The sequence below is a fragment of the Empidonax traillii genome, unplaced genomic scaffold (genome assembly GCF_003031625.1).
Source record: "Empidonax traillii isolate 1590-97213 ecotype Southwest subspecies unplaced genomic scaffold, ASM303162v1 scaffold160:size908849, whole genome shotgun sequence".
NCBI classification, from domain to species: Eukaryota; Metazoa; Chordata; class Aves; order Passeriformes; family Tyrannidae; genus Empidonax; species Empidonax traillii.
The window spans coordinates 144,900-165,994 of record NW_020955353.1 but is presented as its reverse complement, the minus strand read 5'-3'; the positions used below and the strand labels follow the sequence as shown (position 1 = coordinate 165,994).

Below are 21,095 nucleotides of genomic sequence, written 5' to 3'. Positions count from 1 at the left end.
AGAGCAGGATGGGGAGGGGAGAACAAATGGCTCTGCAGAGAAATGAATATCAACAATTTATAAGACCTAAAAAAAAAAAAAGTCTCCCAGCTGGGATTCATCAGGGAGAGCTTTCCAGGAGTAATAATAAGGAAAGCAGGCCCCTGCCAGTACAGCAATACCTTCGTGCTGGCCGGGGTGAGGTGTGTTCCTGGGAATGCACGTTGGGAAGCTGAGCTCCCGTGGAGCAGGGACCAGAGGTGCCTCTGCACTGGGGCTGGAGCTGCCAGGCAGGGAGAGCCTTGAAGAAGGGTTGTCTTGGAAAGCTCTTTGCAGGCTCTTGGAGCAGGGGCTGTGTCCCTGCAGGCAGCCCCTCCACCCAGAGCCGGGCTGGGGATCGTCCTCCAGTTCCTTCCCAGGACTGGTGGTATTAAGCCTAAAAAGGGAATTGTTGGAGCCTTTACCAAAGAAGGAAGGCTGGCTGTGCTGCTGGCAGGCAGGCAGGGGGAGGGATGCCACAACACAGCCCACAGGTCTGGGGGCTCCCTTTGTCCTGGGCTCCCCTGGAACGCACAGGGGCCAGATCCAGCCCAGGGGTGCTGCAGAGGCTGGTGCTGTGCATGGCCCTCCCTAGAGCCAGTGCAGGGATGGATCCATGCTTGGATCCTGTGCATTGCATGCACCAGGTGTGGGGAGGCAGCGTGGGATGGGACCTGCAGTAAATTCACCCCGTTCCTGACTGAGTGATTTTAATCAAGGCTCCCACGGGGGAGGAGGAGGAGCCACACCCCAGGTTCTTCCCAGGGTTTTCCTTCATCCTCCACCTTCCACCCTCCATCCTCTCCCCTCCACTTTCCACCCACTATTCTCCATCCTCTACCCTCCATCCTCTACCCTCCCCCTTCCTCTTCCACGTCCCTTGGCCCCAAGTGGGACAACAGAGGAGAGCTCTGCCCTGGGTGTTCAGACACCTCCCACTGCCCTGCACCCCATGGAGGGGCCCTGGCCCTTCTCCCCAGGCTGGCAGAGGTCTCCACATCTCCTCATCCCTCTGTCCTTGTCATCATCGCTGACCAAGGCTGAGGCTCAGATAGAGCCAGGCAAAGCACCCTGTGGCTGCAGAGCTGTGCCCCGAGGCCAAATCCTGCCCAGAGCAGAGGGTGCTGCTGCCCAAAGGTCCCAACAGGGACCAGCCAGAGGCTCTGCCCCAGGTGACACTCCTAAGGTATTTTATAATGAGGGATTGCAGCTTTTGATGGGCTGCAAGTCAAATGCACAGTTATTAGAACTTAGGAAATGTGGTTTTAACAACCATCTGGCTCTTCTCTTATACGCAATAACCATCCCATTACGTTGAAATAAAATCCACATTTAAGGCACTTAATTGCACAAGTGGCCTTTAGCTTTTTCTCTCTCATCTAAAAAAAAAAAAAAAAAAAAAAAAAAAGCACTTCACATTTCCATCTGTCACAGCAGAAGAGCTCAGCTGTGGGTCTCCAGCCTCCTCTTGAGGCTGGGCTGGTGCACGTGGGGTGTTTCAGCCCTGGAGGAAGGCACTGGAGCCAGCCAGGCTCCCTGTGGTGCCTGAAGAACCTTCCCCCAGGGCAGTGGGGGGCTCAGCCATCCTGCAGCCTCCCAGAGGAGTCCCGGCATCCCCAGGGATTGTGTGGGCATCTCCTGACATGGACAAGGGCAAGGCCAAAGACTCATCTGATGGCTTCAACTGCACCGACTCCAGGGGATCTCTCCCAGAAAGCAGAAAGCACAAGTTCCCAGTGCCCTCTGCAGGAGGAAGCACGGCCCTTTTCCCCAAATTTTGGGGCCTCCCAGGAGGGCAGTGAGCAGTGAGATGGGCGTCTGTCACCCATGGCTCGCTGTGTCCCCTGAGGGGACACGAACCCAGGGGCCCACCTGCCCATCCCCAGAGACTTGCACACCCGTGGATGTGTGCATTGCTTTGCTGAAGGAACTCGGGGACCCCAATAGCGGGGCCATGCCCGTTCCCAAGGGTCCCCTGAAATAATCAACATGGAGCAAATAGATGGCGTTATTTTATTTATTCCTGTGGAAATCCAGAGGTCTGGTTTTTTGCACAGCAGAGGTGGGGCTTAACATTACACTTGATTTTTTTTTTTTGTCTCTTTTTATTTGATACTTAGGGAAAAAGAAGGGGAGAAATGAACAAATGGAAAAGAAGACTTCTTCTAAAGCGGGGATCGCTGAAATCCGTTTGGAGTAGGTGAAGATGAGTTGATAGTTGTGATCTCCCACTGCTGGGATTGCCTGTCCCCCGTTACTGCTCGGTTCTGCTGCAGCTGCCGAGCCACAGCTAAATACTGCAAGGTTTGACTCAAACCCCTGCTTAAATCTTGGGGGGGCTCATATCGTGGGGGGCTCGGTGTCAGTCCAACGACAGCGTGGCAGGACATGGCACGGCACAGCGACAGACAGCGCGACACGCTGTGACACAGCGCGCCATGGCCTGGCACGGCTCGGTGTGGCTATAGGCGGCGTGAAAACGCCAGGGAATGACATAACACAGCATGTCGCGACATCACATGTCGCGACACGAACCCCGCCCCCGCGCGCCTCCCGCCGCGGCCCCTTTAAGGCGGCCCGGCCAATGAGCGCAGCCCACATCCCGCCGGGAGGCCCGCACCACTCCCGCCACCCGGGGGGGGGGAGCGGCCGCTGCTGCCCGTCGCCTCGCGGTCTCGCTGCGGCCCCGCTCCCCGCCCGGCCCTCTGTCTTTTGCAGTTTCTCGGTGTTCGCAGCGGCCGTGCGTGGGGCTGAGGTCCTCTCGTACCACACGCCGTCCCTCCCGCCCCCCTGGCGGGGCGATGGTGCGCGCCGGGGCGGGGCGGGCGCGGGGCGGAAGCGGCGCCGTGGCGGGGGCAGGGGCGGCATCATGGCGGTCATGGCGGCGCCGGGTGAGGCGCGGGCGGCGGGGCCGGGGCGGATTGGGCCGGGCTGGGGCGGCCCTGGTACCGCGGGGAGGGCCCGGAATAACTCGCTTGTCTCTCCGCAGGCCCGCGGCTGCGTGTGGCGGCGGCGCTCAGCCTCCTCCTGCTCCTTCTCACCAGTGCCCGGGCCCTCGCCCCCAGCCACCGCCTCACGGCCCGCGACCTGGCGCGGCTGCGGGCGACGCTGGAGCGGCCCTTCGCCGACGTGCGGGCCGCCTACTACTCCATCGTGGGGCTCGGCAGCCTCGGGGTGCGGGTGGCGGACGAGAAGGTGAGCGGGGCTGAGGGGCTGCAGCAGGGCAGCGAAACACGGGGTGTAAGGAGAGTGTCTGGCGAGCTCTGCTTGGACAGGGCCGTGTGGGAAACGTAATTGCAAGGGCCGGAGCAGTCAGTGGTAATTACCGGCTCTCGTACATGTGCTGTTTGGATAAATTGCTTCTTTGTCTGGGCAGTAAAGTGCCATGGGCGCTCCTACACTTCTTGCCTTCTAAATGCTGCCTGCAGGGCTTGCTCCTCCATATCAGCATTTTTTTAACTGCCTTGTGAAGAAGTTCCCTGGTTGTGGCATGGTTGCCTTGCTGTCCTGTTAAACAGAGCTCTCACTAGTTTGTTTCAGTTCAACTACTGAATTCAGCCAGATCACACTATCCTGCTGTTTCTGTATATGATATATGGTCCCTTGTGTACCAGCACCACAAAGGCTTGTGGTGTCAGCATGATGCTTACTGTGTTATGTGTTTGTGCATTTCTAGCTTAAACACTGCAAGTTTCCCCTATAACAACTTCCTCACACAAGCACATCTCCTCACGTGCATAATTGTGTTTACCTGTGCACGTGAGCTGTAAATACAAGTTTGTTCTTTCCTCACAGATTCATTAGAACAGGGGTTCTGAACCATTTGGTCCCAGTCTCTCTCTCAGTGTTGCACATTTGCGCCATAAACTCTGAGGCTTCTGAAGATGCTGTGGCTGGTTACTGGTCACCTGTGGGCTACACCGGGAAATGCTGCTTTCCTTTGTGTCCTTGTGGTTGGGTTTTTTATTAGTTCAGGATAGCACAGCCTTTGCTTCTGCAGGCAAACAGTAATTATTTATTTGTTGTTGAGATTTAGCGGTGAGGCTTTTTTCTGGACAGCACACTTCTTCACAGGGTGAGACTTAAAGGTGGAGGTAGTGAAAAATAATAGCTGTGTGTAACAACACTTGAACATGTATGACAGGGTGGCTGGAGATCACCTGCTCCAGCCCCTCTGCTGCAGCAGCTTCACCTCTCAGGTTGCACAGTGTGATCATGTCCAGATGGGGTTTGTGTCCAGAGAAGGAGACTCCACAGCCTCTCTGGGCAGCCTGTTCCAGTCACCCTCCCTGGCCAGCTGGCAGTGTTCTTCCCAAGGCATCCCAACATCCTTGTCCCTCAGGGCACACTGCTGGCTCGTGGAAGATGCTTGTCCACCTGGACCCTCAGGTCCTTCTCCACAGAGGTGATTTCCAGCAGGTCATTTCCCATGGGACTTTTTATTTTTACAGGTTTTATACTTATATTCAATTTAGATTTGAATCGTGGTCACAGTAGAGTTTGTGTGAAAATCAGGTACATCTTTTAGCAGGAACCACCCTTGTTTCTCTGCAGCACTCGGCAGAGTAGGATCCGGGGGGTATAAAAATGCTCAGCAGTGTTCATGAAATTGTCTTAAGAGTATCATTCAAGTCTCTTCTCAGTGGTTTAAGTCTCGACTGTTGCTGTGAGTTACCTTCTGTTTCTGTTTCACAGGCTGCCTGCAAGTTCATCAAGTCTCATGTGGACTCCAGCAGTGTTGAATCCCTCTTCTACGCTGCCCAGTCCATCCAAGCCCTGTCTGGCTGTGAGGTGAGTGTGGAGCCCTGAGCTCTGCAGACCGCTGTGATGAGCAAATGCTTGCCTTGGTGTTTTTCTTGGGCTGGTTTTATGCACGGCTTCTCCTTTTGCTTTCTTTTAGTGGGTTGTACTGTGTTGTGCCTTAGGTAAATACTGGGCGTAGTGCACACAAGGCAAAGTGTAAAGATACAGCACAGGCGTTTGGTCCAAAGTAATTCTGAGGGGATGTTTCTCAGTTAAACACTGGTGGCTAAGAAAAAAGGCAGCACATTTTATTCTCAGGACCTGTGTCAATTAGAGACTCTTTCGGTGGATAACAGACTGTTTGGATGTGAACCCTCGTGCTGGAACACTGCTGGGTACAGATGCAGACCACCCTTGCTGAACTGGGGTGGGTTATCTGAGCCCCGTTTGTCGTCAGTCCCACCAGCTGCTACACAGTGATGTGGTGCCACGTGAAAAGCAGTAGCAGGTTACCAGGATAAATCTGAATCATGGACTACCCTGACTTACTAATGGTTGACAGCAAAACTTAGGGATTTCATTAATTACACTACAAGGTAATGAATGATAAGGGTTTTGTTTCCAAAATCTTGTAGTAACTCAACAAGTGTGTTGCTCCAGGAAGGGGTCAGCGGTGAGAGGCCATGGGTTTTTTTTGAAGTGTCAGTCTCTGTGTTCTTCTTCAGGTCACCATTTCAAATGAGACCAGGGAGCTGCTGCTTGCAGCTGTCAGTGAGGATTCCTCCATCACCCAGATCTTCCATGCTGTTGGTGCCCTGAGTGGCTTTGGCCTTCCTTTAGCATCCCAGGAAGCTCTTAGTGCTCTTACTGCTCGTCTCAGCAAAGAGGAAAGCGTGCTGGCGTAAGTCTCTGACAGAACTGATTCACTGTTCATCCTCTAGGCAGTTGGGTTTTGGAGTAAAGAATATTTTAACGTTTAATGGTTGTAATACAGATGTAGTAGAGTAGGTGCTGTGTTTTCATTTGATGGATTTGTTCACTTTGTTATTGTCCCTCTGGGGAAAAATATGTTTTGGGACTATTTTCTGTATGATTTTGCAAATGAGCTTACATATTCAGTCTAGTTCAAGAACAATGGTCAAGAAGGAGATTGTATCCCAAAGAAGCTTCCTCTTAAAAAGATTGACGACTGATTTTGACTTATACCCAGCCATGGTTCTGTGTCATTTATGGCTGCAGCAGACTCAGTGCTCTTCCTCAGCCCTGTTGTTTGTAGGTGGGGTGCCTGAAGTGTGAGCTGGAAAAGACGTGCCAGTAAGCAGAAGGAATCTTGGCATTTATCACCAAAGAATTTTTTCATCATTTTACTGTGAAACAAGAGAATAAAGCATCCCTTAAAAGCTGAGGAAGAAAGGGAAACTTTAATATTCGCTTTATGGACTAAAAAAATGGATTCCTGGAAGCCTCAGTAGTAAGTCTGGGATCTGTGCTGTGCAGGGATCAAAGTTTGGTTTCTTTGCCTTTGGATCTAGGAGTTTGTTGCAGTGCTGATGCAGCTAAAGGGACATTCTGTAACAAATGCTGAGTTTATGCTAAATCACTTTAGATTCATTGTCTTGAGTCAACTGAAGGCAGGAACTGCTGTTTTACACTTCATTCAGAATAGAAAATGAAGTTTCTTTGATTTAAATGGTGTTTGGCTTTTAAGGAAGGAATAATCCTACACTTGTTTGGTTTTGTTTGTTCTTGTTTCAGAACCATCCAGGCTTTGGAGACGGCATCTTACCTGTCCCAGCAGGCAGATCTGAGTAGCATTGTTGAGGAGATCGAGGTAGGAGCACACTCTGCTCTCTGATTATTCAGAACTTTGCTAGACATCTGAAGTACTAAAATACATTTTAATGGGAAACACAAAATGAAAAACCAGCCTGGCTAATTGCTTGCTGCGTGATATGGCTTGGCTTGGCCCTTCCTTTCAAGCAGATAATTCTTTTATCTGTTTCACAGTGGATTGAAACATAGAAAGTCATGACATTTAATTATAATTACATCCACTAAAGGCTGGAGGTTTCTCTTTCTTCCTGTTTCTAAATGACTATTACAAAATACATCAGTGATCCCATACACGTATCATTACAGACCTAACGGTAGAGTTAACTTCCGTGGATCTGCTAGAATGCAATTTAAATTTTAGTAACTCCTTCTGTCAGGATCTCGTTGCTCGCCTGGATGACTTGGGTGGAGTTTACCTGCAGTTTGAAGAAGGCATTGAGACTACTGCCCTGTTTGTTGCTGCTGCCTACAAGCTGTCAGACCACGTGGGTACAGAGCCAGCAATGAAGGAGGTCTGTACCTGCCTTTTCCTCCCATGCACGCTCCAGCTCACAAAAAGCATCTTCCCCGTCCCCGTTGTGCAGTGCAAGAGCCCAATGTAACCAGGTGGAATTCCTGCTGGAAAAAATAATGAGCACGCTCAGAGAAAAGGGACATCTCATAGGGAGTGCTAAGGAACAGAGCCTAAGAGGAAATTCCAACTTCAAGAGCACAGGCAGAATTTGGTTTGATTTTTTCCTTTTTTTTCAAATGTGTAGAAGGAAAGCAAAAACTTGTCTAAAATGAAAGACTGTTGGAAATTTCTTCTGAGTTTGGTTAAGCTAGAAATCATTAGTGCAAGCTATCCACTTGGTGATTTTTTTTCCCACACCAATTTAACAGAGTTAGATGTACTTTGGATTGAGAATCACAGCTCCCTAAAGCATGAGCTGAAGGGGCAGGGTTGAGACTGAAGCCACTGTAAGACATCTGAGTTCATTCCTGGCTCTCTTCCACACTGCTTCCAAACAAACTAATGCAAAGCACTTCTGATGTCATTTTTGAGGTGGTGATTCTGCTACACACAATTCAAACTGTCAGCATCAAAATGATACTTAAAAAAAAGGCCAATTAAGGACAATTGTTTAGTGTTGTTTCAGAATTGTGCTGCCAGAAGTGGTGTTGCTGGGGCTTAAAATCTTTATCTCTGGTGAATGGTGAGAGTGCCTCTGGAATACCACAAAACTGTCTTTAAAAAACAATATGTAGTACTTGAAAAAATAACTCCCTTTTTCACCCCCAAATTTAATGAGAGTATCAGTTGCTGATTCGTGTCTGGAGCGATGCTATACCCTCCACAGAAATGAAGAACACTGCAGGATTTGCACTGTGCAGGACTTCTGTAGCATTTGTCTGACTGCTTTCTCCAGTTGTGATTTTGTTTGGTGCTCATCAGTACGAGCAGGAGAGTGAAAAATTGAGATGCAGTGGATTTTATGTAAAAGTGTTCTTTGTAGGTCACTAAGTTGTGTGCCTATTACTTTTTTGGGGATTGTCTTTGATTATTCTCATTCTGATTAGAATTTACCCCACAATTCTTTGCTTGGATCAAAGCATAAGTAGCCAATCCCCCTTTTCCAGACTGGCAGGGAGCGATGGAAGGAGCTGAATAATGAGGCATAGCCTGCAGAGTGTGGCACTCCTCTGTATGAGGACAGTTGTGAAGCTCCTGGAGCCCAGGTGTCTTTTTGCAGCCACATGCAGCGTGGGTAGTTGAGCTGACAACATCTGATCCAAAACGAGTTGTTTGGAGGGGGGGGACCCAAATTCCAGGTCTGTGAGTTTCTAGCACAGTTACAGCCATTGTGGTTGGGACCTCTCCTAGCCAAGAATAAGAATGCACACGTGATGTGAGGTAACCCAAAATTAACTACCTCTGGAATAACTTGAATTATTTTTAAAGCAAATGGAAAATTAAACAGTCTTTATGAATGATGTTTTTATTAATAACATTACACTGAGCCAGCTTGCAGTGTTGTGGCAAGCTGCTGGTGCTTTTATGTGACTTGCTTTTCCTTTTCCAGGATCAAATTATCCAGTTGATGAATGCAATTTTTAGCAAGAAAAACTTTGAGACGCTCTCAGAGGCCTTCAGTGTTGCCTGTGCTGCAGGTTCCTTATCCCAGAACCGCTTCCACTTGCCTGTCATTGTTGTCCCCGAGGGGCCTGCGGCTGTGTCTCACCATCAGCCCGTCCTCAGGGTGAGTCCTTAGCCCTGATGTTGGCTCAGTCTGTAGTGTTGTAGCTCTAGGCTGACTGAGCGTGTAAGGTGATGCCTGTCATTTTAACTCCAGGACTCGGGTTCCAGTAGATCTTTAGTGCTTTTGTGCAGTGATTCTTAGGAATCTCTGCTTACCCAGGGCTTCCCAGACACTCCTCAAGGAGTCAGTCAGCTCTGTTACTAGCTTCACCTTTCCCTGTTAGAACAAGGGAATCTGGGATGGTGGGCAGGGGAGAGCTCTGGTTTGTAGTACAGAGGGTACCAAGTTGTCTGTGCTCCTGCATTCCTGCTGGGACAGTGGGTTTCACAGAAGTGCTGCTTTTTGTCTTGTAGCTACAAGTGACCAATGTTATGTCCCAGCCACTGACTCAAGCTTCTGTAAAGCTCGACCAAGCCAAGTCTGTGTCTAGCAAAGCCACTGTCCTTCAGCAGACACCATTTGTTCTGTCAGGGTAAGAAAAGGGGGAGCTTTGAAGAATTCTCTTCCTCCTGCACTTTGCAATGTCAGTTTTATATTGTGGGGTTTTACCTGCTTAGTGTTGCGTATCTGGGGGCTTCTTAACACCTTGGGTTTTTTTGTTGCAGAGATTTCTTTGAGCTGAACTTCATGAATGTGAAACCTGCAAGTGGATATTATGACTTCTCCATCAGTGTAGATGGAGATAAGCGATTTATTGCTAACAAAGTGGAGGTGGGTGTGCTCTTTTATGGCATTTTAATTCTGTGCCTGTTCACTGAAACAGCTTTTTATTTATATCCATGAAGGATGTTGCCAGTTGTATGGGATTTTTATCACATGTTTTTCTGTAATACTTTGGCTTTTGGCTCAGGATTATGACCAATAACCAGATTAATATATGATCAAAAGGGATTTGTGTATATTTCAAACCTGACTTAGTGAGATGCTGATCTGACAGCGTAGAACAAAGGGTAACAATGGAAGTGTTTATGTGGCAACCCAAAGTAGCTGTGCAGAAATTATTAAGAGTTTTAGTTCTTCAGAGCATTCTGGATTTGAGCCTGTAAATCTCAAGGCTTGGCTATCAGTTGTCTGGTGATTGCCTCGTGTGGAGGCTGAGTATCGTTGTTGTCTGTTTGTATAAGCTCTAGAGCCCTAGAAAAGGGTTGAGGGATTTTTTTGGCGTCTCTGAACTGTATATATTGAAGATTTTGTAGTGGAAAAGCAGTGACCAAAGTAAATGGAAATGAAGTCTTCTTTTCATGCATACCTACCCCCTTTTTGGTGGTAAAAGCTGTTAGACCACATCTTTCTGAAGTACAGTTTTATATAAATGCTCAGTTTTCCTTTCCTCAGGCTTGTTGCAGTGAGCAGAGTGTGACCTCAGTGACTGTTCACACAGTCACCTCAGTGTCAACAGCTGAGAATGCTCCTCTCCAATGAGTTCTATTCCAGGGTTAATTTTTGCCCTCAATCACCTATTTAAGGAAACAATTAGCTTTTCAAGTCTCCCAACATACTCAGCTTGGAGTGGAGGAAGAAGACACTTACTTACAACTGTGACCTTTACTCTGAGCATCCAGTCATGCTGCCAGTGTAGTAGTAATGGCACTCAGGGGTGCCAGGAGGGGATGGATTGTTGCGCTTAAGCTGGTGCTGGCACAGGGAGGCACCGCCAGGAATGTGTTAGCACTGGCAGCTTTGTGAGAACCGCTGCTAATAAGAGACATTGTTACGGGGGAGGACTGCTGGGGACCTGCTTTTTTTCCTTACTGTGATTAGCATTAATTGTCCTTAATGCACCATCGTTTTGACAGTAATGAGCTAAACCAGTGGGTCATTACTCCGCCAGAGACGACATTTCCTGGCATTAAAATATTTGAGAGATGTTTGCGTACTGTGCAGTTGGAGGGGCTGTGTGCAGCTGCTCTGAGTTGCCTTCGCATCACTTTTTTTAAAATTAATATTTCATTAGTCCATCTTGTTCCCAACTTGGAACAAAGTAGGGCTTTGCTTAAGTTAGCTTGAATCATCTGCATGTTAATGGATCCATTTTCAGGGGTAACCTCTCTCTTAAATTACACTTTTTGTTGCAAAGGAACTGCCAAGATGGTTGTGTTTGAAGTCTGACCTGAATACTTTGGTTAATGTTTTTACATATTTTTCCCACAGGTTCCCTGTGAATTATTTTTCATGCTGAGGGCGTGGGGCTGGTTCACACGAGCAAACCTGTAACAACAAATTGTAGTATAAGATGAAAAATATCTTGGCAGTGAAACTTTTAATTCTCCAGGGGAGCATTTGTAAGCTGTGAGAACAAATGTGCTAATTAAAAACTACAGACTGCAGTAACTGCTTATGTTTGAGAGAAGGATTGAAGTCAGGCAAACCCACCGAGGCTCACTGCCTGCATGGGCTGTGGTTTGGGGCTGGGGAGAGGCAGGAAGTCGTTTCTCTGCCCAGGGTTTATACTGCACTTAGCAGAAGGAGTGTGATAAATGACAGGGCTTTATTGGCTGCCCAGCACTGAGTGATAAACGCTGGGACTGAAGGAAAGCTTGCTGAACAAAGTGCAGGGCTGCAAGAATGCTTTGGCGTTCGCCTGCTGGTAATAAAATCAGCAGAAACCTGTTGGGCTTTAGGAGCCCAGGGAGACAGAGCTGGTTGCTGTCTGGAGACCCCTCGTCTCCAGTTGCTGTCCAAAGCAGGAGTACATATGCACATGCAGTTTTAAGTTGTACAACACGTGATGTAGTCTTTAATAGCTGGTTTCTGCTAGTTCAAAAGGAAAACTAGCTGCGTCTGGATAGTTGGCCTGTTTCATTAAAAACAGTTCTCCAAAGGCCAGCTAATTCCAGCATGCCTGAGAAGCTGGTGGAAGCAGTCTGTGGAGCTGGCTGCTTGTGCAGGAAGGAAGAAGGTGGCTTAGGGTTAGTGGCTGCTGCAGGAGCTTTGCCAGAAGGTAAATTGCTATAGATCATTGTGTTCAGGTTAGACTCTGTCTTGGGCTTAGTGTAAGTCCCCTTTTGTTGAAGGGGGACACAGGGCCTAAAGCATCTGCAGTGAACTTCACCATAACTGGTGTATGTAGAGTGCTCTGAGTAACTGTCTGTTGTGTTTTGTTGCAGCTGAAAGTAAAAGTTTCCACGGAAGTTGGGATTACTAATGTAGATCTTTCTACTGTGGATAAGGATCAGAGCATTGCACCAAAAACAACCAGGTAAAACGACACAGGGGGCGTGATCCCTTAAGGGCTCCAGAGGGGAGCCCGGTTTTCTTTCAACACCAGACCTTCTCTTGGAGATTCACCTGAGTCCTCTTTGGTTCTTAACTTCTAGGGTAGCTTACCCAGCCAAAGCCAAGGGCTCCTTCACTGCTGACAGCCATCAGAATTTTGCTTTATCCTTCCAGCTGATAGATGTGAACAGTGGAGCTGAACTCATCCCTCACCAGGTTAGCACAAATTTCTGTCGTTGCAGGGACACCAGGATGTTCCATCGTGAAGCAGCTCAGGTGACAATTGCTCTTGAAAAGATTTGCTGGGTTTTGAGAAGCTTTATGTTTCTGCCATGGTCTGTGAAGATCAGTGATCTCAGTAGATGGGAGATTCACTTCATTTGTTTTGTGTGTCAGTTAAATGAAACATCTGGCTCTGGTGCTGTGTCGTATATAACACAACAAAGTGAGGGCAGGGAGCCTGCACTGTAAAAGCACACTTCTGATTTTTTTTTAATATAGATTGTTGGCTGAAAAAGTCCTTGAACGTTACAATCTGCCTTTCAGACTTTTGTCCGACTTCACAACCAGAAGACTGGCCAGGAGGTGGTGTTTGTTGCAGAACCAGATAACAAGAACGTGTACAAATTTGAATTGGATACCTCTGAAAGAAAGACTGAATTTGACTCTGCCTCTGGTACCTACACTCTTTACTTGATCATTGGAGATGCCACTCTGGAAAATCCAATCCTCTGGAATGTGGTATGTAGCTGGAACTGGGGTGATGTGGTTTTGAGGTTACCGGCAGTCTGACTAACAGGAGGGCATGGTACAGATCTGGAAGAAAGAAGCTCAAGTGTTTTGTTCTCTCTAGTGAACCAGAATCCTTCTGGCCGTTTGTGGGCTCTGAGGTTCATTTGAAGTTTTGAAGTAAAGATGGCAGCAGGACAGGAATGAACTTTCAGTGCTTCATGTGGTGGAGCAGAAACTTCAGAACATTTATGGGTTTGATTGTAATTTCACAGCAAGTTCTCAAGGTTCAACCTTTCTGTTCTCTCTCTGCTGGAAATAAGTCCAATTCTTGTTTCTGGGTGAATGGCATTACTTCCTCTATTTAGGAGAAGCTGCTTCTTAAAAAATCTGGTGGCTTTTTCTTAGGTGCCTGTAAAAATCATGTCAGTGGTAGATTGGCAAATAAGGAAATAGGCCACAGTAATGGAATAGGTTTTATCAATACATTAAGGTCAAAGTTCATGAAGCTGCATGATTTCATTTCAGGCTGATGTTGTGATCACGTTCCCAGAAGAGGATGCACCATCCACAGTTCAGTCCAAGAACCTCTTTGTTCCCAAACCTGAAATCCAGGTACAGTCAAAATTATGTGTGGAGATGGGCAGCTAGTCCTACTGTTGTTATTAGTTCTCATTAGTTTATTTGTAAGTAAAGTAATTAAAGGAAGACCAGAGTTACTGCTTAATGAAAAGAACTTGGTTGCAGTCCTCTGCAGTGTGAATACATAAGCTGTGTGTCCTATCTTGTGTCACTGAGAAGATTCAAACATGAGAATGTGGCCAGGTGACTGGGTAAGCACCACAGAAGGGTCTCTGCTCCATTCCAGCCATCTGTGCTGGTGTCAAGTGAACAAGTACTTCTGTGAGTGCAAGGAAAATGAACTGTGCAAGAGATCAAATGTGCAGAGACTGGAATAGACACTAAAGAGTCAGTCTTTGCCTTAAGAGGAATGGTTCTCGTCCAGAGGAACGTCTGGGAACAGCACCAAGGCTCCTCTGGGGAGCTGAGAAGCTGCTCTGTTGGAATAGTCCTACTCATGAGCTGGTTTTTGTTTGTTTGCAGCACCTCTTCAGGGAACCCGAGAAGAGGCCTCCCACAGTGGTCTCCAACACTTTCACAGCGTTGGTTCTTTCCCCTCTGCTTTTGCTGCTCATCCTGGTGAGTGAACTGGGCCACAGAGGAACAACAGCTTTCCCCGTGCAGTCCAGAGCCATTCGGGAGCCTGGGCAGTTCAGCTCTTACTGAAACTGGTTAATGATGACTGGCCACAGCAGTGCTGCAGTTAGAGCTAGCAAATGTCAGTGCAGAGCATTGGTCTGGTTTGGTTGTTTGAGTTTATAGTCAAAACAAAAGCGCACTGCTGCCAAGTGGAAGTAGGTGGATGGGCTTCTTCACTGTGCTTTAGCTGGGGAATAACAGTGGGCAGATTATTGTTACTTATAACTTAAACTTCCACAGCATTCTGCCTCACACATAATAAATCTGTCACAAAAATCTGTGTTACTTAATCCTATCAGATTGATTCCCATTTATGGACATAATATTGGAGTATCTGTAGTTGAAACAATCTACTGCTGCTCATTGTATCGTTAGGGCAGTGTTCTGAACTTAATGCAATACAAAATCTGACTGAGGCAAGTTAAATTATTCCTTATTTGGAAGATAAAGCTGATTCCAAGAGTAATTCCCCATCAGCTGGTCTCACTGAAAGCAGGCACTCGGGCAGTCGTGTCCTCTGCTCACTGGAGTTCACAATATACACGTTGATGACACTTTAATAAAAAATCTTATTGCTGCTGTTCCCGCTTCCCATCCTTCATGCCTTTGTCTTTTCTACTCCAAAAACTACAATTGTTTTTATGAGCAAGCATCTTGTATCCGTAGCTGGTTTTTGTCTGAGTCCAAAATGAGAATCTTACCTTTTTGTTTCGGTCTTTTTCACTGAAATTAGTTCAGCTGGATAGAAATAGCAATGTCAGGGCTTGGGGTTTCTTGACAATCTAGATTTGGAGCAGTACTTTCTCAGCAGTTTAGGGTGTTTGAGCAACTGCGTTAGAGCAGTCAGAAGCAGCAGGAGAGATTTTCTCTACAGGAGCTCAACAGTGCTGCCTTTAGCAAAATTACTACTCTTGCAGTAGTAAACAAGTGCTTCTGTAGAGAATACACTGAATACAGAGGATTCATTGAAGGACTTAAAGCAAACAGGCTGGAAAGATAGTGAAGTTTAAAATAAAAGCTTGTGTTTACAAGGCTGCTGTAACTCAGATTTGGGGCTTTTCTCCTTTTAGTGGATCAAGATAGGTGCCAACATCTCCAACTTCAGCTTTGCTCCCAGCACCATTGTTTTTCACATGGGGCACGCTGGTAAGTGTCAGAGGCTTTCTGCTTTGTTTGACCTCCTCACCTGGGAGTTACAGATGAGAGCCTGTGGTTAATGGGCTCGTGGTCTATTAACTATAATGACATAACAGCATAACATTTGTTCTCTTGTTTCCATCTGCCTTCCTGCTTTTCATGATTGTTAATATAGTGATAAACCTGTTTTGGCCATCAGCTTATAACAGCCGTCATTATTCCAGGCCCCTCTCTCACACCATTTATCTGTACTTAATAGAACTTCTTATTTCCAGAGGTCACACTTTCTTTATTGCGTGTTTATCCTCTGAGAGCAGGGAGGTTCTGTGGGGATTGAAACCTGCAGGACTCTGTTAGCGGCGAAAGGTTACATCTTTTCTTTAAAGCTCTTCCCATGAGAGCACTTCTGGGTTTTTTTGGCTGGACCAAGTTTTTCCATCGATTTTATTGTGCCCTTGGTCACACAGTTATTTACTGTCTTGGTGGAATTTCAAAAACATAGCAGGCTGGGACAACTTTGGATCTACAGATTCCAAATGTCCTTGTGTTTCTCAGTCCAAGTGAGTTTCATGGAAACTTTCTAAAGCTGTAAGCCCTTACAGGTGTGTGAAGGTTAATATCCCCTACTGAAACCCAGAGTAACCTCCTCTTTTTAATAGCCCTTAATGTCTATAATATGTCCATAATTCTGCCACAGGAGGGTTGGTTAAAAGCTGTCCATCACATTTTTTCATGTGTGGAGGCTCAGACACCTTAATTCCCTGGCAATAATGTAGATCTGCCATTCAGAGCTTCAGAGGTGAGGCGGAAACCAAATGCTTGGGACTGGCAGTACAGTTCTGAGGATAACAAATGGTTGGTCTTTGAAATGCAGTTTCAGCCATGGGCTCTGCTGTTTTATTTTTCCCCAGCAATGTTGGGGCTCATGTACGTCTACTGGACTCAGCTCAACATGTTCCAGACACTGAAGTACTTGGCCATTTTGGGTGGCATCACATTCCTGGCAGGCAACAGGATGCTGGCTCAGAAAGCTGTGAAGAGGTAAGGAGAGAGCTGCTTTCAGCACCAGTGGGGAGGAGCTGATGGTGCTGTCATGTGCCAGTGACTGATAGGGCAGCAGATGCTGCTCTGGGTCCTTAGACCTCGTGTGTGGGGCAGGGGTGCTCAGTGCCACCTTCCTGCCTGTCTCCAGAACAGGGGCTTGATCTGAGCAGGAGCTGTCCCCAAGATACAGCTCTTGCACATGTGCAGCAACAGACAACAGGCAACACACCCTCAAGCAAACCCAGGGAAAATTCTACCAGATATTAGGGATACAGCGTTCACTCCTGTACTGGCACTGGACTGACTGGACACTTGTGTCTTCTGCCATGCAGTGCCTCATGACTCTGCCGTGGCTTGGGCAGCCAGCAGGTTGCTGACCCAACCTTCCAGTGCAGTGCACTGATTAGAGGACACACCACCCCCTCTCCTTCACTTCTGCCAGACACAGTTCTGTGTGAGACTTAAGCTTTAGCCCTTTAGAACTAGTGTAGCATTTGGATTTGAAGATGATCTTGCTGACCTGCTTTGCCATCAGACCTGTGCTTTTCTTACTTTTCCCTTTTGAGCCACTGGAATCTTATCCCCACATACCTATCTGCATAGATATCCCTGGGTTCTCAGTTTTTTGATTGCACTGCATTAAAACCAGGACAAGAGATGTAAAAAAAAAAAAAAAAAGGGGTTGTATTGATTTGTTGTCTTTAAAACATGTCAACTTGCATGGCTTTAGCAGGGAGGATGATTAATGTAATTAACCCTTTCCATAGTGTCTTCCCAGCTTTCTCAGCCTTGTCCTTTGGACCTCTCCAGTGTGGCATTTATCTTGTTAGCATAACAGTTCCTACTGGGATTTTATGTTATGTCATTTAATAATGTTTCCTTTTTTCCTTTAAAAGAGTATTGATAAAATCATAATTAAATGCAGATTGCCTAGGATACAGATTTAGGGGAAAATAATACAATGAAGCTAATTTCTAAGTATCATTGCTTAACCAGGGCTTCTGTTAGCACATAAATGCAGGTGGTTGGTACCTGCTTCAAACCACTGCAGGGGGTGTCCGTTCGCTTTTTCACTGCAAATGACACGAAGCTGCAGCTACAATGGCGAATTTGAAAGTAAAACTTCTACCTGAGGCTAAAGTTAAACCCTTTGTACGTGACTTTAAAGTTCAAAAAGACACCTCCTTGTTAAGGCGCTGCCTGCCTGTCTGAGAGGCTGAGGTGCAGTGACAATTAGCTCGGCGGCGCTTTGAGGCGAAGCCGTGGAGGCGGCTGGTGGGCGTGGGGAGGGAGGGGGACTGCGTAAACCAGCTTGGTACAGAAGTTACCAGAAGGCCTGGTTTTGCTTTTTTGCGTTTCTGTCGCTGGCTCTGATTCCTGGAGCAGGGCTGCTTTCCTCCTTCTTGTCTTCTCTGAACCTCTCTCCCTCTCTCCTTTTGGCAGGATCGCTGCAGAGCAGAGCAGTAGGTTGGCAAAGTATAGAACGCTGCGGTAGAAGGGGGTTTGCTAGTGACCAGCTCTTCAGGAAGTAAGGGCCTTTTTGGATTTTGCCTTTCCTGGGCATGCTGCCTGTTTCATTTCACCTCATCACTCACTCCTTTTACAGAAAGATCTGTCAGCTGAAGCTGCTTCCTCCCAACATCACTTATTGGGCTTTGGTCCTTGGCTGCAGCGGGGTTGGCATATTAGCAGTACGTGTTCTCTGAGACTAAATTGCATTTGTGTGATGTCCTTAATTGTCTGCAATCTGCATGGTGATACGTGCACATGTAACTGTGCTGTCCTGGGCACCAAGCAGCTCTCAGGTGGTGAAATAAACCCAGTTTAAACAGCATTACTGTTCCCATAAATAAATTACTAGTAATGTTGGCTGAAGGAGGACATGATAGAAATGGCTGTTCTCATCCTGCTGCTGGTACTGCCTATCCCCATCCACAGTCTTGTGGTTATTCAGCTGCCAGGCACTCTGCCTGCTGAATTACACCCTTGTTTAGGGTAGTGAGAGCTCTGCAGCAAAGCCAGGTCAGCACCACCTCGTTCAGCTGAGAGCATGACCCAGTCCCAGGTTTACCCTGGCCATGGTGGCTCAGGCAGCAGCAGCTCCCAGCCTCCTCCATTCCATACACTTGTGTGACAGGTCTCCATTATCATTTACCAGCACAAAGCCCTTTGTTTACTTTCATTCCAAGAGGTAAGGTCCCCGTTTGCTCTGCCTGCAGTGGTGTAGGAGGCAGGACTGCCAGTGTTCTGCACGCTGCCCAGTCCTGACTGTGTGTGCATGGGGGCTTCATTCCCTGTTCAGTGCACTGGTTTGCTGTGGGGAAGAGAGAGAGCATCTGGGATGGCTCCTGTGATGGACAGATCACTGCACAACGTGCTGTTCTGGTGCTTCTCCCAAGCATTCACTTGCTCTCCCATCGTGGTCGGTGCTCCAGGCACACACACAGTGCATTGAATGGGGCTCAGGTTTTTTGGTGCAAAACAAAACCAGTGTGGGAGTCTGTGCCACACAAACGGTGTGCACTGTGGGGACAGCACCTGTGTGCAGATCAGGGAGTGTGCAGGATGGTTTCATGGAATTTACCTGTGAAGAATTCGGCATCATGTCCCTCAGAAAAACACCTGTTAATGTCTCTTCTCTCCCTGGAGCATTTTGAGGTGTTTGAGCACAGAAGAAGCTACAAGAAGTTACTGGAGAGGAACTGGAGATGGCTGTCACTTGTCCTACGAGACAAATGCTGGGTTTGCATCCTGGCTGTGTTGGATGGTGCTGTTCTGGTCCCTGGATGCTGCTTTATAACACTGCTTTGGGCCAGTGTTTTTCAACTTTTTAGTGGTGTGTTACCAAGTGCCTCACCAGTGTGTTCTCCACAGCTTGCATGTTTTCTGTGTCTCAGCCCCCCCAGGGGCTGTGAGTAATCCTGGAAGACCATAGAATCACAAAATGGCTTGGGTTGGAAGGGACCTTAAAGATCACATAGTTCCACCCCCTGCCGTGGGCAGGGACACCTTCCACTAGCCCAGGTTGCTCCAAGCCCCGTCCAACCTGGCCATGGACACTTCCAGGGATGGGGCAGCCCCAGCTTCTCTGGGCAACCTGTGCCAGGGCCTGCCCACTCCCTGAGTAAAGATCTAATCTCAACCCTTGCCCCTAGTCCTCTCGCTATCTGCCCCTATAAAACATCCCTCTCCCTCCTTTTAGAAGCCCCCTTCAGGTCCTGCACTGAGGCCTTGCAGCTCCTAGGGATGGACTGTCAAGAGCTCTGCACCCGTAGCTATGCCTGTGTCTGGCAAAAGAACCCCAAAAAGTTGGATGTGCTGTTTGAAATTGCACCACTTCATCTTCCTGGGGACATGAAGATCTTTGTGTGTACATGGACCAGCGATTCCCAGCAGGTGGATTGGCCCTGTTAAAAATAGAAGTTGAGGTACCTCCAGGCTTTGTATTCAGCCTGGGGTTTTTTGTTCAGTTCTGCAGTTTAAAAGGCTTGTTCACCCCTTTTGCACCAGAAATTAACCTTCATTTTTTCTGACCATTTCCATCTTCCCTGATTTCCATCCCCCTTTCCCTTACAGTACTGGTTTTGTCACTCCAATGAGCTGCTTTTGGGCAGCTTGTCTGACAAGCTTTCTTTGAGAGAGGATGAGGGTCCTGGGGACACTTTTACTGTGCAAGGAGGTGCTTTGTTGCTTGGAAAAGTTAATTTTTTGGGTTTTTCTTTCCAGGACACAGTAGTACCAGAAGAATGGAAGAAGTGTGGAAAAACAAAGCAAATGCCTTCAGAATGGAAGTGAATAAATAACTGAAAGACCAAAAGAAGGAAGGCAGAAGATGATTTTTTTTATATATATATATATTGAGTCAAAAGGGTGCCAGTTAAACTTTTTTAAATACCTTGATTTTCATCATTGTGTTCATGCTACTGGAGTGCTTTTCATATGAATTTGGAAAATCCTTTTTTTTCCCTGGATCCTCCCCCCTTTTTTTTTTCCCAGGACATTTGAATTTCCTTTCGAGAAAGAGGAAAAAGAAAACACAGTTCTGCCTTTCCCCAGATCCCCTTTCCTCATCCTGAAGATCCTTGAATAAAGAGGAAAGAACGGTCCTGAATGTTGTGTTCTGGCTGTGTCGGAGGCGGTGATTGGAAGCTGGGCTCGCGTGGGAATGAAAAGAGCTTTTTCTGGTGGGTAGTTCTGTGTGGGAGTCACTGCTGTGTGTGGCGCTTCCTGTTCTTTCATGTCCTTTCCCCGAGGGATGTATTTATTGGGGGGGATTTCCTGCCCCTGCCTGTCCCCTGTGTGGGGCTGTGGGCTGCCTTTCTCCACTAATGACTCTTCTCTCCCACCCCAGGCCATGCTGAGCTGCTCTGGGCCCCTGGGGTCAGGCAGGAGGAGCCCTTGGAGAGAGCCAGCTGTGGTGCTGGAGTGCCTGTGCCTGACCCGGCAGGTTTGGGGGTCCCTTGGGAGGGTTCACTTTCTTTGCAGCCTCAGGAAGCAAATGTTTCTCTCCAAATATGAGCTTGGTGGAGGTGGTTGCCTCTGGTCTTCTGTGAAACCAAGAGTCAGGAATGTGCTGGTTGCCGTGTGACCACATTGGAATTGCTGGAGCTCTAACCTCCCGACTAGTTACTCCCTTCAGGACCACCAAGCATGTTGAGGCAGCAGATTTGGGGCTTTATTGAGGGACCTCACTGATAGTAATAACCAAAGGCCAAAATCTCCTCCTAGTGAGAGGCTTCCACATGGGAAACTTAACAGTTACTCCCTTCCCTGCATCCCTGCGTTTGCTCCTGTTCGTCCCGTGTCAGAGCAGTTTCTTTAAAGGCCTTTTGGCAAAGGAACTTGATCAAATTTCCAGGGAAAATTATATCAGCA

At 47.5% G+C, this 21,095-nt stretch overlaps 1 protein-coding gene across 2 annotated transcripts; it reads left to right on the top strand.

Moving 5' to 3' along the window:
• The first annotated feature begins 2,877 nt into the window (after positions 1-2,877).
• On the top strand, positions 2,878-20,316 carry RPN2 (ribophorin II). Of its 2 annotated transcripts, XM_027885077.1 has the most exons (18): positions 2,878-2,909; positions 3,008-3,213; positions 4,714-4,809; positions 5,487-5,662; positions 6,517-6,592; positions 6,972-7,106; positions 8,658-8,834; positions 9,188-9,306; positions 9,440-9,545; positions 11,942-12,033; positions 12,152-12,266; positions 12,597-12,791; positions 13,308-13,394; positions 13,884-13,979; positions 15,110-15,185; positions 16,088-16,217; positions 17,664-17,748; positions 19,947-20,088. In XM_027885077.1, the coding sequence occupies exons 1-17, from the start codon at positions 2,888-2,890 to the stop codon at positions 17,713-17,715; spliced, it is 1,956 nt and encodes a 651-aa protein (XP_027740878.1). In that variant the 5' UTR covers positions 2,878-2,887; the 3' UTR covers positions 17,716-17,748; positions 19,947-20,088. The 2 variants fall into 2 exon arrangements, with proteins under 2 accessions (XP_027740878.1, XP_027740879.1); XM_027885078.1 differs by lacking the exon at positions 17,664-17,748 and having other exon boundaries at positions 19,947-20,316.
• The last annotated feature ends 779 nt before the right edge of the window (positions 20,317-21,095 follow it).